The sequence below is a fragment of the Penicillium mononematosum genome (assembly GCF_028829835.1).
Source record: "Penicillium mononematosum strain IBT 11891 chromosome Unknown utg000002l:1.0-8112719.0:1.0-8118358.0, whole genome shotgun sequence".
Taxonomy (NCBI): Eukaryota; Fungi; Ascomycota; class Eurotiomycetes; order Eurotiales; family Aspergillaceae; genus Penicillium; species Penicillium mononematosum.
This window is the reverse complement of record NW_026643272.1, coordinates 5012394-5027684: the sequence shown is the minus strand read 5'-3', so window position 1 is coordinate 5027684 and position 15291 is coordinate 5012394. Positions and strand designations below refer to the sequence as shown.

General features: G+C 50.4%; 5 protein-coding genes across 5 annotated transcripts; 2 read left to right on the top strand and 3 right to left on the bottom strand.

Moving 5' to 3' along the window:
* Nucleotides 1–537: 537 nt before the first annotated feature.
* Nucleotides 538–2571, bottom strand: N7519_003717 (alpha-amylase; the record flags this gene model as incomplete). Its single annotated transcript, XM_057290495.1, has 9 exons — nucleotides 538–822; nucleotides 898–1138; nucleotides 1214–1360; nucleotides 1417–1579; nucleotides 1682–1910; nucleotides 1974–2082; nucleotides 2146–2261; nucleotides 2313–2351; nucleotides 2413–2571. 9 exons carry the CDS (start codon nucleotides 2569–2571, stop codon nucleotides 538–540), a joined length of 1488 nt encoding a protein of 495 aa, XP_057151697.1.
* Nucleotides 2572–3767: 1196 nt separating this feature from the next.
* On the bottom strand, nucleotides 3768–6925 carry N7519_003716 (glycoside hydrolase family 31 protein; the record flags this gene model as incomplete). Its single annotated transcript, XM_057290494.1, has 5 exons — nucleotides 3768–4304; nucleotides 4336–5452; nucleotides 5504–5674; nucleotides 5721–6128; nucleotides 6204–6925. 5 exons carry the CDS (start codon nucleotides 6923–6925, stop codon nucleotides 3768–3770), a joined length of 2955 nt encoding a protein of 984 aa, XP_057151696.1.
* Nucleotides 6926–8727: 1802 nt separating this feature from the next.
* Nucleotides 8728–10666, top strand: N7519_003715 (putative C6 transcription factor (AmyR); the record flags this gene model as incomplete). The annotated part of the gene is made up of 3 exons (XM_057290493.1): nucleotides 8728–9689; nucleotides 9751–10201; nucleotides 10256–10666. The coding sequence occupies 3 exons, from the start codon at nucleotides 8728–8730 to the stop codon at nucleotides 10664–10666; spliced, it is 1824 nt and encodes a 607-aa protein (XP_057151695.1).
* Nucleotides 10667–11145: 479 nt separating this feature from the next.
* N7519_003714 (3-demethylubiquinone-9 3-methyltransferase) lies at nucleotides 11146–12250 on the top strand (the record flags this gene model as incomplete). The annotated part of the gene is made up of 2 exons (XM_057290492.1): nucleotides 11146–11381; nucleotides 11431–12250. The coding sequence occupies 2 exons, from the start codon at nucleotides 11146–11148 to the stop codon at nucleotides 12248–12250; spliced, it is 1056 nt and encodes a 351-aa protein (XP_057151694.1).
* A 268-nt stretch (nucleotides 12251–12518) lies between these two features.
* On the bottom strand, nucleotides 12519–15000 carry N7519_003713 (putative RING and UBP finger domain protein; the record flags this gene model as incomplete). Its single annotated transcript, XM_057290491.1, has 3 exons — nucleotides 12519–12810; nucleotides 12872–14763; nucleotides 14980–15000. 3 exons carry the CDS (start codon nucleotides 14998–15000, stop codon nucleotides 12519–12521), a joined length of 2205 nt encoding a protein of 734 aa, XP_057151693.1.
* Nucleotides 15001–15291: the final 291 nt, after the last annotated feature.

Sequence of the window (15291 nt, the reverse complement as noted above, 5' to 3'; positions counted from 1 at the left end):
ATTATTGGAGTTGGTGCATGTTGGACTAATACCGAGGTTGGATTTTGGGATTTGGGTGTTGTGTTATGTTTCTTTTTCCTGGAGGATCGTAATAGCAAAAGTACAAATGAAAATTTGTCCTGACTTCTTCAACTGGCTTCTCTGTTTCGTGTTGTTACTCATCAAAGTAATATACCATATCTTACCTATAGCTGGATTCAAATTGTATATTACCTAGGTAGTTATCTGGCTTTCAATATGCATCATCGTCTCATATGGCTTAGATATTCCAATACTTCCTCAATTCAGCATTCAGCATGGACTCTCATCTCTACAACTAGACATCAAGCCAACAAAATACGTTAGTATTATGTATAAAGCTGATAAGTCATTAGAGAGGAGGTATATGGATAAAAAACCAACTCAGATGTAATAATATATACACTTTCCCCTTCCCAATAAAGCAATAGGAAGGAATGTCTATCTATAAGGGCCCCGAAAAGGTGAAGAGCAGTCTGGCCTCGATCAGCCCAACTACCAATACCTCGAACTCGAAGTCTACGATGAGCACAGAGTCGAGCCCTCGAGCAAAGACGTGGGGAGCAAGATCCTCGGCGCTCCAGCCGCCATAGGAACAGACACCTCCCCACTATCACCAACAGTAACACTGGCGCAGGAGACAACCTCAGTCAACTTCGCGCCAGCCTTGAATCCAGTATCAGGAATCGAAACCGAATACTCTTTACCCCCTGCACCGAGATTCGTCAGGACAGTGATTGTCTGTCCGCCTTCGAAGCCCTTCCGCATGGCGATGGTGCTCTCGTCTTTGTAGATTGGGTGGTTCTGTGCAGACTGAGTTAGTTCCTTTTCCGTTCTTCTCCTTCTTCTTTCGAGACACAGAGAGAGATGAGCGCATACCTGGTAAATAGTATAATTGGTACTCTTAGCAATCGCCTGGTTTCTGGCGCCATTGGCCTTGGCAATGAGCTTGTACAGCTCGCTGTCGGTGTTGTATCCGGATAACCACAGAGCCTCGCGATTAGCCGGGTCCTCGCCACCACTGTAGTGCTGCTCCTGTCCTGCATAGACAATAGGAATGCCATCCGCCATAATGGTGAATGTGGCTGCGTTCTTGGCGAGAGCAATGTCATCGGTGGCGCTGGATTCCCGAGGTCAGCTTCTAGACATACAGAACGGAATCATTCTCCGTTGCTTTCATGGAACTTCCACTTACTGGGCAAAACGCGGGTTATCGTGGTTTTCCAAGAAATTTCCAAGAAGGGTTGAGTCCTTGCAGGTCGATTTCACCGTGTTGATCATGTTGTATAGATCGGTCATGCTTCCCGAGGTCGATTGGAAGGCCTTGAGGAGTGGATAGTAACTATTTTCATGAGTTAGCTTTGGTTTCTCTGGTAGATTCCATGACAAGGGTCTCACATCGGGTAGTTGAGCACTCCGTCCATTACCTCCTGGTATGGACAGGTGTAATCTGGGTCGCCATCAAGGATCTCGCCTACGCAGTAGACGCCCGCGGCTTTGTTGTAGCCGGGCCAGAAATCTTTCTGGACATGTTTGACTGTGTCGATGCGAAGACCATCGACTATATATCGGTGAGTTTCTGGATGCGGCCATATTTTTGCTGAAGCAGGCGAGTTTGAAAGAAAAGAAAAGAAAAAATAAAAAAAGGAAGGAAGAAACTTACTGGAGTAGTTGGAGACCAAAGATCCAACCCAGTCATACCATATATCTTGCACCTCCTTGCTCTGTGTATTCAGGTCCGGTAGCGAGACCTTGTTATCGCCAAGCCAGCAGTTTTGCGACATGGTGTCGTCGTTGTAATCGGTGATTGGGCAGTAGGAGTGGAAATACTTTGCATCGTTGAAGGGGTTGAATTTGGTGTAGTCCACGTCAGCACCTGCGCCATTGTAGCCCTTTTTATCCAATATATGTCAGTCTCAGTCCAGATGATTGGTGGCGTGGGTGATTTGACTCACCATGTGGTTTGCTACGACATCGACCATGAGATACATGTTGCGTTTGTGCAAAGCCGCAGCGAGGGCCTTGAGATCGTCTGCGGTTCCATAGTTGGAATCGAGAGAATAGCTTAGAATTTGTCAGTAAGGATGCAAATTTTAAGGGATTTCTTTTTCGCTTTGCGATACTCACATATCCTGCTGCCAGTATCCGTGATAGGCATCTCCGTACGCGGTTTCCCCGCTCAATTGACCGGTCACCGGAGTAATCCAAATGGCTGTAAAGCCCATTCCTTGGATATAGTCCAGCTAAGATATCGGTTAGTTGGGTGATGTAGGAAGGATCAGAGTGTTACTGACCTTGTCAATGATTCCCTGCCAGGTTCCGCCACAGTATTTCTATCCAGTATACTTAGCTCTATCTCGACGACATAGAGCCTACGCATAGACAAAAGCTTACTCTGTCAGCGGTATCACAGGCAGCAGTAGTTGAACCATCCGTCCGGGCAAAACGATCCGTGAGCATGAAGTAGATGGACTGCGAGCGCCATTCCGCTGGGGTCGCAGCAATAGCAGTGCTAACCAGGCCGGCAAGCCAGGCAAGTCGAGCTAGAACCATTTTGTAGATACGATAGCTCAGTAACAAAAGAGAAGAAAGTCGTTTACCAGGACATCCCAAAAAAGCGCTACAGGGCCTTGATATATATACCCCGCAAAAAACCATACATACAACGACAGATGAAAAGAATATAGGAGACGAATAGCCGTTGAAATCGGACTCCGTGCAGGATTATGGCTTAAGCCAATAAATGCCAAAAGCCCAAATGAAGATCTTCACAGACAATCTGCGTAAATGGACAGTAATCCCTCTATCCCCGACCCCGGTCACAGCAACATACACAAAATTCGAAAAACAGAGAGAGGTCTACCTAGGTATGTATGGCCAAGAAATCCATAATTAATTCACAGATCACCCCCCCGAAAGGAAAATCCCACTATCATCTCACACCTGATTCGTTATATCTTGATTCTCCCCGCCCTGCCGGGAAAATGCAAAGTCACAAGGGTATATGCATGCATAACCTGGAAATTCCCAGGTGATTAGCCCAGATTACAACCTTGCAAGGCTACAGCATGTGCAAAATTAACCCTGTCGCAGCCCCTGACACGGGCTTTGGTCGAATCAGCGTGTGCGGGGCCTACCCCAAATTAATTTCCAGGGACGCGGGGATGAAGATATAAAATTACAACGGCTATTAACTCGTTTGAGACAATGTCGATCTTTTGGAAATTCCGGGCTCTGGCCGGGGACCAGTCGATGCTAACGGTCTTGGTAGATGCTGCTAGATGATTTAGGGTATATACTCCGATGTATGGGAAACTCTAGGCCTACTAGTGGGGGGTATGATGACGGATGAAACGCAAAGACAATTTATATTTGGGCTTCATAACTCGGGCCGACATAGGAGATTAAAATTCGTGGATCTTTGAATAGCCGATTTGGGAATACGGCCGAGGATGGACAAGAGGGGTAGTCGTACGATTGCTTCTTTACTCAGCTGAGGTGAGGTTATACGGAGTCGGCACTTTAGCAGTGGGTGGTATTTAGAGAGTAACCTGGAAATAGGACAATCGGGAGATATTACGAAGGAAATATATACTAATAAGAAGTCCAGCGTGATGTTAATGAATATAGATGAATTTCATGAATATAGACGAATTTGACTGCTATTGGAATAAACTATAGAGAAAACAGCAGATTTGCATTCCGAAAGAAGACTCAATTCCCAACCATCCCTCAATGCATTTCACAATTTACCACTTCAAAGTCCAGTCCGCACTAAAAGCACCCTTTCTGGTCAACTTCTGCAAACTGCCGACAGACAACACACGCGACGTAGCATTATACTGCAACCCAGAAGCCGGCACAGGTATACCGTTAAGATTAACAGCATCAGGCTGCTTAGACACACCAAGAACAGTAACAGTAGCGAGAGGATTCAACTCCTCCCAGCTACCCTTTGCCCTAGCACTCAAGCTGGACTCCTTGACACTGAAAGTAACATCAAGCGTATCATCAGGAGCATTACTCTCTCCATCATCGAGATACAGCTGCCCAGAGGCAGTTCCGCTGCCACCGAGCGCGACAAGCAAAGACCAAGGCGTACCGCGCGCCTCCTTTGTAGTCAAAGCCGGCTCCTGCATCGGCACGACGCTGCCTCCACGCACGAAAACGGGGATATGGCCAAGCGGGGCAGGAATGGTAGTGTTGGCACCAGGCTTCGCGTCCACGGCTGTCTGGGTGTACCAGTCATACCATACCTCGCCGTGCTTAAGGCCCGGGAAGACACCCTTGACAGAGGTGGCTTGGGGGGGCAAGCACCGGGACGACCATAATTGAGGGGCCGAGGAGGAACTGCGTGTCGACTGCGGCCAGGGAGGGATCTGTAGGGAATTCCCAGGCTAAGGCGCGCATGACGGTTGAGCCGGTTGTGTGGGCTTCGTGGAAGAGGGTGTAGAAGTAGGGGAGGATTGCGTAACGGATCTTCATGGCGGATTTGGTGGCGGCTGTAACGGATTCCCAGATGTAGGGCTCTTGGGAAATCGCGGAGAGGATGTTGTGGTTGCGGTAGAAGGGGAAGAAGGCCGATAATTGCATCCAGCGGTTGCAGAGTTCTTCGTCGGTGTTGCCGTTGAAGCCGCAGGTATCGACGCCGAACATAGGGATTCCGAAGAGGGAGAATGAGAGGGCTTGGGGAATGGAGAAAAACATATATGCCCACCTAGAGGCATTATCACCACCCCAGTGGCCAGCCCATTTACCGGAGCCTGCGAATGTTGAGCGGCCGATGATGAAGGGACGCTTCTTTTCATCGACCTTGAGCAGGGCATGGTAGGTGGCATTGAGGATTTGGTGTCCGAAGAGGTTGTGCACATCGTATTCTTGGACGCCATCGGAGTGAGTGGCATTAGGGGACACAGCATGTGAGCTGAGGTCGTGGCCGTCCTGATCATGGTTGATCACATATGGCGGGTAGTTGATGTTCCGTACTCCCGGAGTGGGTATAGTCCGCGGGTAAGAGGTGGACGAGGAGGTAGAACCGCCAGTTGTGGCGGTAGCAGCCTGGCTGGACGACGCCGCAGATGCAGACGCAGCCTCAGTCTTATTGCTGAGCTCAAACCCTTCGGGATAATCGTAAATAACGTTACCAGGCTCTCCGGGCAGGGCAAACGCAGGATGGGTCGGGTTCATGCTAAGGTTTCCAGATCCGCAGCTGCCAGTGCAGAAGGAAGAAACCTCGTTCATATCAATCCAGATGCCATCAATGGCGACTTTCTTGTGCCAGGTCACGATTTCGTTCGCCCAGAAATCACCTGTCTTAGGGTTGTGCCAGTCGGGGAAGACAGTGTAGCCGGGCCAGACAGCGCCAATGTATTCGCTTCCATCGGGATTCTTCAGGAAGACGTCATCTTGGTGTCCGCGAGTGTAGGTATCGTAGCTGGATATGAATCAGCGAGGTGTTCTGCAGCACAGGCCCAGGGGAACTTACGCATCAGAGGCATTCTTGGGGTTTGGAATGTAGATAGCCGCGTCTATAATTGGAACATAATGACGGCCAGTGCTGTGCAGCTTATCTAGGAACTTTTCACCCTCACTGTAGGGATAACGGTGTTGATCATTGTCGAAGTCGCGGTAGCCATGCATGTAATCAATGTCACTCCTAGTCAGGTTAGATTGGTTTCAACCATCCCGGTGAGACAATTTACCAGATAGTCTCAAGTGGGATCTCAAACTTCTCAAAGTTGGAGACAACTTCTTCAAGTTCAGTCCAGTTATTGTAACCCCAGCGGCACTGGTGGAAGCCGAAGGTAAAATACTGCTGCAATGCTGGTAAGCCAATGGTGCTCAGCTGGTAGTTCTTGGTTACATCCGCTTGGCTAGGACCCGAGTAGAAAGTGAGATCAATGCTACCTCCCAGGGTGCGCCACTTCAGGCCCTCAGGATTCATGACGACCTCCTGACCGTGGGCGTTTCTGGAGAAGACACCATGAGAGAAGGAAACATAGTCTTTAGACTGATCGGCCTTGTCACTTGCAACGACGGTGTGATGACCCTTGTCGTTAACGTCATAGTAGCGGGTGTCCAGATAGAAAGGATGGGAGCCGTATACATTGCTGGTGAAAGTAGTCAGGATCAAAAAAGCATTACAATGCAGGAGGGGGGAGCAGGTATTTGGGTATGAAACTTACTCATCGATAGGATCACCAATATCGGATGCATAGAGAGTCAAAGTGAGATTGTTCAAAAGGCGCAGCTGCTGGATGTGCTCTCCGATGCCATACAAGTTGTAATCCTTGGGCAGAGAGGTAACAAACTCAACAAACTGGTTTTCAAACACCAAGACGGAATCAGTCGTATCGAAAATGACATCACGGGTAGCCTTGCGGATCACCTTGAAATGGAAAGATGGCTCGTTCGACCAGGTGAACTCAAGATCACTATGTTGCTGTGAAGCCTGACGATCGGAAATGGATCGAGGAACGACGTGCTCATCCAACATGAACCAAGAATAGTTCGAAGAATCCAGATAAGTGGGGACGATTTGAACGCTGAGGCGGTCATTGGCGAGGTACTCAATGGAAAAGTCCAAGGAGTCTACGTCAGTGCCGTAGACATTGCACGGCTTTCCGGCCAGCGTCAGGGTAGCGGTCACCCCACGAGCAGACTCCTTGACGTTGGATGCCTTGTACCCGGGACAAACCGACTGCGCATCGACGGCTTCAGGGTCATCTATATTGGCGATCAGCTGTGCGCCAGCCTCAGCGCTAGCGGGAATGGTAAATTGAGTGTATTTTCCCGAAAAAGTTGGAGAAGCGGCAGAATGGGAGCCCGAGGCTGTAGAGGCGGATTTGGAGAAAGCACCATAGGCCAAGAGCCAAGCACCACTAAGAAGGTTCTTCACACCAACCATAATGACCACTTCCCTACTCCGTACAGATTAGCGTGTTGGCGATCAGGGGAGATTTTGTCTCAGATAATTATGGCTCGTTCTTATACGATCGCTGAGCGTAACCGGTCTGTTCTAGGGATTGCGGACGGGGACCAGTAAACCGATGGTATGCCGTACCCAGGATAGTTTCTGTTGATTCTCTGGTGTCACATACTCTGCTTGGTTGCTGCCTTTGCGGGGTTGGTTAGCTTCAGCCTAACGAGAGCTGGGCTGTGTAGAATGCAGAGAGGAGAGAGGTCCCTTACGTTGACCCGAAGTCCACTAATAGGTCTGTATAACCTACATGTACGATGTACACCAAAGAGGGGTATAGGTTCGTTTTAGACTACGTTCTTTAAGATCCAGATATCATAAAAGAGGTCCCGGAGCTACTAGAAGAGGCAAATTCCACTCCAGAATCCTATACAACAGTATTCATACTGAAGAACAAGTGGTAGAGTTTGAAATAGAGACTGTGATGAGAACAGGAACAAGTAGAGTATTCATGCGGATAATAATTAATCCGGTCTGTTCTATAATGCCGATCACAATAGATCAGGCCATTGCTGCTGATTGGCCAGTTGTCCGATAAATGCCCGTCTCCAATAATAGTACTATATTGATTACAGGGTACCTGATCCTGTAATCAATATACAGAATCCTGCTTAGATATTATAGTGGCGGATGATATTGCAATCCTCCATATGGCAAGCTGCAGTGAGTCCTTTCTCTCCGGTGGAGAACCTTATAACTACAGGATGCCCGGACGTTCAAAGGATTTTGGAGTAATTTTAGGACTTCGGGACTCTCGCAGGAACAGTATTCAACTGGTTGAAGAAGTTTAAATTCGAATTGGGCATTCAACTGCTCAACAGTCCCACCTCGACTAAACTGTACAAACCATACCATAGTGGAACTATGCGCTTCAAGCTCATGATATACAACACAGGAGCACCCATTTCGTACTTTCGGGAAGCCGAGAAGGATACGAGAATAGACCCATATCGGCACTGGTAGGATGCACGACCCTGTCGATCCAAATCTATACTCGTATGGCTATATGTAGACCAAGCTTGAAGAAATTGATTGGATCGGATATCAAATTGTGAAATGCGAAGCGGAGATGAATGCTCAGGGTAGCCTAGCAGTGCCCACTAAATACTAAAACGGTTGACCGGCAGGAAAATCCCGCATATTCGATTCTCGTGTCCCTGTCAATCAATATGGAGATGCCAAGCATAGCCGACTTGGTGCCGTAATGACCCCGTGGGTACGGAGTACTCCGTACTTGGCCAAGAGGGTCCTTTGCTTCCGGCCCGAGATTGAGATCCATGCAATATCAGCAGAAGATCATAAGGATATTTGGGGGGTACGGAGTAGTGACTGAATGAGTCAACTTTCATGGTGATCTTGGTGATCTAGGTGATGTCTTGTATCCTTTATAGTCCGAAGGCTGAGGGGTAACGTAGACAGCCAGAGAAGTCGGCCCGAGAGAAATGGCCCTAACCCAGAAGCGTCGTTAGAATAGCAATATCCATAAGGAAGCCAATGCGAATTAAGATCAGAATATGAAGCACACTGGGCAATTCTAACGCAGGGGCTCTGGCGGGGTTTTTTCCTTTTCCTCACCCCCCGCTTCCCCAGGTTTGTGTTTTTTTCTTTTATTAAAATGGGCCATGCCGAACTCCCCGGATGAAACCATCGCACTTTTTTTTTTATACCTTTCGACCTTAACATGAACTCAACTCCGCTGAGTCTAGTAAAGACCTGGCAATAATCCAACAATGTCGACCAAACAGTCCAAGCCAAAACAAGCATGCGACAATTGTCGCCGTCGCAAAATAAAATGTTCCCGTGAACTACCATGCGACAAATGTCAACGGCTACTTCTCTCCTGCTCGTACAGCGATGTCCTCCGTCGCAAGGGCCCCAAATTTCGCACTCTGTATCCCCTGGCCCCGATCCACCCGCTCTCATCCCGACAAGACCCTCCCGAGACTAAGTATCCCGAGGACGCCGGTACCGGCGAGATTCCGGACTACCAATTCAACTCGCCCATTTCGCCAGGGTTTATAATCGCAGACTCGCAATTCGCAGGCCAGGACTTCTCGGATACTTTTCCCCACTTGCCGCCCCCGGACCTCGTCTCCTCTCCCGGCTCCACGGACTCAACCGTCGAATCCGCCATTGGTTATGGTCATGGCTATGCGAGGCCGGTCGCCCGCCGTCTCTCGCCCCAGATTCTGCTTGTCCATGTCAATATCTACCTCAAGTACTTGTTCCCGATTATGCCGGTGGTCCGCGCGGACCAGCTCCGGTTGGATTGCCATCAGCCCGGGCAGCTGTCTGCGCAGCGGTATGCGCTTCTGGCAGCGCTGTGTGCGGCTACGCATATCCAGTTGAAGCTGGATGGGGCGACGCCTGTGCCGGATCCTGCGCGTTTGCAGAGTTTCGGGGATGAGCACTCGTTAATGTCTGGGGAAGAGCTTCTTTCGGAGGCCGTGCGGGCACGGCGGGATTGCGATGTTTTGGAAGAGCTTAACACGGAGTCGCTTTTGACTTCGTTCTTTTTGTTTGCCTCGTATGGAAATCTTGATCGCCAGGATCAAGCTTGGTTCTTCTTGTGCCAGGCGACCTCGTTTGCATTCACACTTGGGTTGCATCGCGAGTCGACGTATGCAGACTATGAGGCTGAAGAGGCGGAGGAAAGACGGCGTGTGTTCTGGCTTTTGTTTATCACAGAGAGGTGAGTCGGCCGATTTATGAAGGACCATGGTTTGGAATGGAGCTGATTTGTAAATTGGCAGAGGTTATGCTCTCCAGCAAGCGAAGCCGGTTATGTTGCGCAGCTCTATTCACAAGCCACAGGTCCTTTGCTCAGAAGATCCTATCCTGGCTTATGGATTCATCAACCTGATCAACATTTTTGAGAATCTCACACCGAACCTATATGATTGGATGTCCGCCGGGGGTGGAGATGGCATCTTGGAGAGACCGCCAACCTCCGCCATCCAATCCAGCCTATGCAAGGCTATTTCCCTAGAGGGAGTCCTTGAGATCCAGCAGGTTGATATCTTGATCACGCAACAGTGGCTGCAGACGATGATGTGGAAACTATCTATGAGCCATGCCACACAACCTGGTTCGCGTGATGACGCAGTTTTGCCATTCCACCTCCCCGTGATGGTGGGTAAATCCGTGATGAGCGTGATTGGTGCCGCATCACAGGGGGCTGTTGATGCGCATGGGATTGGAATGGTAGGTTAATCCGAGATTAAGTTGTTCGTTTGTATACTGATTTGGATGTTATAGGAACAAAAACTCTTTGATCTAGGAGCCTCTGTCGCCGATGTGACGAGATCTCTTGGACCAAAAGCCGTCCATAGATTGGCTGAGTCGATTATTGACCCGAACGAGTTGCTGTGGGGTATACTTCACACTCTGTCTCAGATTCGCGGCTCGCCCTCATACCTCTTCCCTACATTACTGGATCGTTGCAGAACCGTGCTTGGACTCGACTGCAACATCACAACGGGAAATTTCCTTCCTATACTCGGCGCTGCTGTGCCGGATCAGTTGGCTTCATGGTCTGGCCAGCATGACTGGGATTACGCTGCCAGTGCGCAGGATATTGATATCCATGACGTTGATGGACAAGCCGAGTCAGCTCCTCATCCGCATGTGCTGCAGGAACTGGGCTTCGAAGATTGTCTCTTGCGATGATGGGCACGACTGTATTGAATTTGTGATGCGGTTTTTATTTTTGTTTTTGTGATACCAAGTGGAGTTTTATAGATGGTTGTTTACGATATGGAAGAACAACAGAATTGTAGAACACGATCAATGACTCAATGCATCAAATCCATGGCCATTGTAGTTGATGTACCTCGTCGTCGAGAAGGAAGCTCATAACTCGTGAATGGCAGACAAATTGTCTTGGCATGTTTGTCTCACATAGAATCTCCAATCTGGTGATCAGCTTCATGCGACTTCCAAGGCTTCTCTTCTCAATTGCTCAGGATATTCTTCACTAGTATGCTCTCTATTGCTTTCAACGCCCCTTGTATGTCTACAATTAACACTTCCTCACAGATAATCCTCGGGTCTCTGCATCGACCAAAGCTCATTAGAGCACAAAAACCCGGAGCCAATTCTCCGTTGAAGCTCAAATCTCACCTATAACCAACACCATTACCTACACAATGGCCTCCCTCCGGTCCCGTGCCCTCCCTCTCTCAGTCCGAACCCTCCGCTCAGCCCTCAGCTCAACAAGACCCTCACCAAACCACTTCCTCTCCGCACCCGCATCACCCCAAACCCGCGCACACTCAACATCCTCCGTCTCCGCCGATGAACTCTCCCACTTCTCCGCTCTCGCCAGCTCCTGGTGGGACCCAATGGGCCATTCCCGAATCCTGCACCTAATGAACCCCCCTCCGTCACGAATTCATCGCCTCCTGCCTAGCAGAAGGAACCTCATCACCAAGCCAAAACCCAACCTCAACCTCAACCTCAACCTCAACCCCCTCCTCCGCAACCCTCAACTACCTCGACGTAGGCTGCGGGGGCGGCATCTTCGCCGAGTCCCTCGCACGCACAATCCCCCTCGACCCAACCGCCCCAGCCCCAACCCCAACCCTCGCCGCCTCAATGACCGCAATCGACCCCTCAACGGACCTAATCCAAATGGCGCGCGAGCACGCGCGCATGGATCCAACCGTCCACGAACACTTGCGCACCGGCCGCTTCAAGTACCTTAACACGACGCTGGAGGATGTACTTGCCGGCAACGCTGGCACTCCAACGCCCGCTTCAACTTCGACTGCGGCTTCGACCCAAAACCCCAGCTCTCCCTCGACCCAACCCGCTCCACAATACGACGTCGTAACCCTTTTCGAAGTACTCGAGCACATCGACCCGAAAACCTCAACACCGCTAAGCTTCCTGACAAACTGTCTGCGCGCGCTCAAGCCCGGCGGGTGGCTAATTGGATCTACTATTTCGCGGACGCTGCCGTCGTTCATCCTGAACCAGGTTATTGCCGAAGCGCCGTGGCCGATTGGTGTTGTGCCGCGTGGGACGCATGAGTGGAGTAAGTTTGTCAACCCTGGTGAGGTTAAGGGGTGGTTGCAGGAGGGGTTGATGAGGGCTGCTGATACGGGTGTTTCGAGGGGTGGGAGTGCGATTGCGGAGGGGATGAGGTGGAAGTGTGTGGGTGCTATTTATATTCCTGGGATTGGGTGGAAGATGGTGCCTGGGAGTGAGGATTGGGGGAATTATTTCTGGGCTGTTAGGAAGGAGATTTAGATGATTTTGCAGGAGGTGTGTATGTATCTAAACTTGCATTGCTTTGAGCTATTTGTATACTATTTGACTATTGTACTCCATTGCATATCGATATTTCATAACTTCATATTCATTAATTCATTTCTAATGTACGCAGTACACCTCGCTAAATGCATATAACCACCCAACCTATTAGAGACGCAGTAGAAGAATACCCGTGGACAACCCTAGACCATTCACTCCAATCCGAGCAAAAGTAAACACAAAATTTCCCTAACCCCAAACCAAACTACTTCTTCCCCTTCCCCTTCCTTTTCTTCTTCGAAGCAGACGACGGCTCAGGCACAGAAACAGTTCCTTGCTCAACATCCTCACCCTGCCCCTGCAACCTCTGCGTGCCACTGATAAAGAACGTCAAATCGCGATTCTGCTCAGCAAGATCCGCATTCGCAGCCTTAAGCCCGTCAACCTCTTTAGCAAGACCTTCCAACCTTAACATCATATTCCGATTCATAGCCTTTTCCTCCTGAAACCCCTTCTCAAACGAGCGCGCCAGGGCCTCGAATTTCTCTGCTTTTTTTCTCCGCGCGGGCGCGGTCATGTTCAAGTGACGGCAGCGTCTCAATCGTCATAACATCGTACTTGTCTTGTAATTCCTCGAGACGCGATGTGGCGCTGGAAGCGTTGACTTCCGCCACGGCGGCGGCAGCACTAGCCTGCGATGCTTTGTCGACGGCGCGCTCGACGACTTCTTCGAAGTACGCGCGCTGGCTTTCAAGCTGGCTGGTGAGGAGGTGTGTGTATTCGATGCTCATGTTTTCTAGTTTCTCGCGGGGGACGGCGTCGCCCCAGTCTGGTGGATCGAGGGCGCTGTAGTCTGCTGCGGGCAGCTCGAGGAGCTTGCCATCTGTTTTGTTTTGGATGATGCGGTGGACATAGGCGTCGCCTACGTAGTCCCATACACGCTGGGATGTGAGGTCCATAGAGAAGGCGTGGGCTGTTTCCTTCCAGTGGGCGAAGGCGTGGGCATTGTCGTAGCGGCCGCAGCCGATCGTGCCGCAGATTAGACAGGCCCAGAGGTTTTCTTCTGAGTGGCAGACGCTACATTCTTGAGGTTCTTCGTCTGGTTTGAGCGAGGCGTTGCTTTTGCGGTAGTCGTCTGGTGTGTATCGGCATACGGGGCAGCCGGTGCCTTTCCACTTTTGGAGACAGGTGCAGTGGAAGACATGTTGGCAGTTTATCGTCAGAAGCCCTGTGGTTTCATCCATCCGCTCTAGGCAGACGGGACAAGTTGGTAGTTCGATTAGAGCAGGTGTAGGTGGTGCAAGAGGTTTGCCGGTGAGAGTTGCTTGTCCAGTAGAGGATACCGGGGGCCGAGAGGGGGTTGAGAGGTTAGAGACAGCGCCATTCTCAGCAGATGGTGTTGCGGCATCCACGACTTGGATTTCGACCGTCTTCACAAAAACCACATGGCAGGTCTCGGGCTCGATGCTATTAAACACACGCCCATTCCATTCCTTCTGCCATTCCTTCGCCTTCCGCCCACTCCGGAACTTCATCAAAACCATGTACCGATTCGCACGTGCCGTCCTAATCATCCGGAAGTGACTAACATCGTCCATGGTCTTCTGTCCAATAAACCCCAAAAAGTCCGGCGGCGACAGATAAGACGGCACAGCGAGAATACATAGTGTCGTACAATCCTCATCAGGACACTGTGCAGTGGAAGAACTTGTCTCAGGAAAAGGATATTCCGCAAGACCCTTCGTCCCAGATTGTTTACCATCCGCTGCACCGGTCAGACCCTGCCTCAACGTAGCTTGCTGCTCACCGGGCTGGCGGGCGGCAGCTGAGGAGCCCTTCAGATAGGCGGGGTACTCATCGTCATTTCCGAGGTAGGGCGTCTCCTGCGAGTCGCGGTACAGGTGTACAATTCCCCAGATGCTGTCGGCAAGCTCGTAATCGAGTGGGATATACCGGCCTTTTGTATGGAGACCCCCTAGGATGTCAGTTCCAATGCCTGCGGTGACGAGGTTCTCTGGTTCTGTGGTGGGTGCGGAGCCGCGCTTCGAGGTGCGTTTGGGCGGATGCTTTGGGGTGACCATGTCAATGCACTCGATGGAGACGGCGCCGAAGCGCTTGTCGTCTTCAAGTGGGGTGGTGCTAGTTGAGGAGCCAGTAGAGCTGTTAGAGTCGTGAGAAGTGCTGGCGGAGTAAATGGTTCGCGGTGGGGTGCTTGCGGTGTGGGTGGAGAGGGTGGATATGGGTTTATTTCGATGCGCCAAAGTGTGGCCTGGGTTTTGTGGGGTCTGATTATCCCCTGCGGGTGATGGGCGGTTGGAGGGTGAAGGCCGGCTCCGTTGTTGGAATGGTTGGAGAGCTTCCCATGCGGATTGTAGCGCCAGAGAGGATCCCTGTGAGCTCGGCGCGTCAGATAGGCTGTGGGAAAGGAGTTGCAAGCTAAGGTGGTAGAAGTAAGCGGGCATGCCGGATGATGGCTCGCATCCTCTGGAGCTTGCGACTGGTGGTTGGAACTGTCGAAAGAGGAAGTCGTGTTATCACGATAAGGATGCATGATTACTTAATATTTTATTGTCGCCCGCTTCGACGCCTTCCGCCACAAGTAGTTCCTGGCACGCGAGAGTGGCAAAGAGGCAAAAATATCGAGATTCTGAGGCGCATTCTGGTTGGGAAGGTGAGGTGGCAAGAACTGGTGTGGTTGAACAAAATTGCCCAGATGAGCCACTTACATGGCCTCGGGGGACTTGCATGTGTCCAGTGCCCTGCTGTGATGTCGGAGGCTTAAAAGATGTTTGTGTTGATGACTTTTACCATACTACGTCAATTTCTGTCAATAGACACTACCCATCTACAACTACATTACAATGAAATGATATGCTAGGTAAAGACTAGCAAATATTGCTAGAGTGAATTGTAGAGAACTATCTATCACATATCCGTGATGATAATGTGGGCAAGTAAAAGAGAGAAGCCGTCCTCGGGAAACATTGCAAGAAAAGAAGCCTCAGCCTCGAAAACCGACCAAACGCCATGCAGGTCAT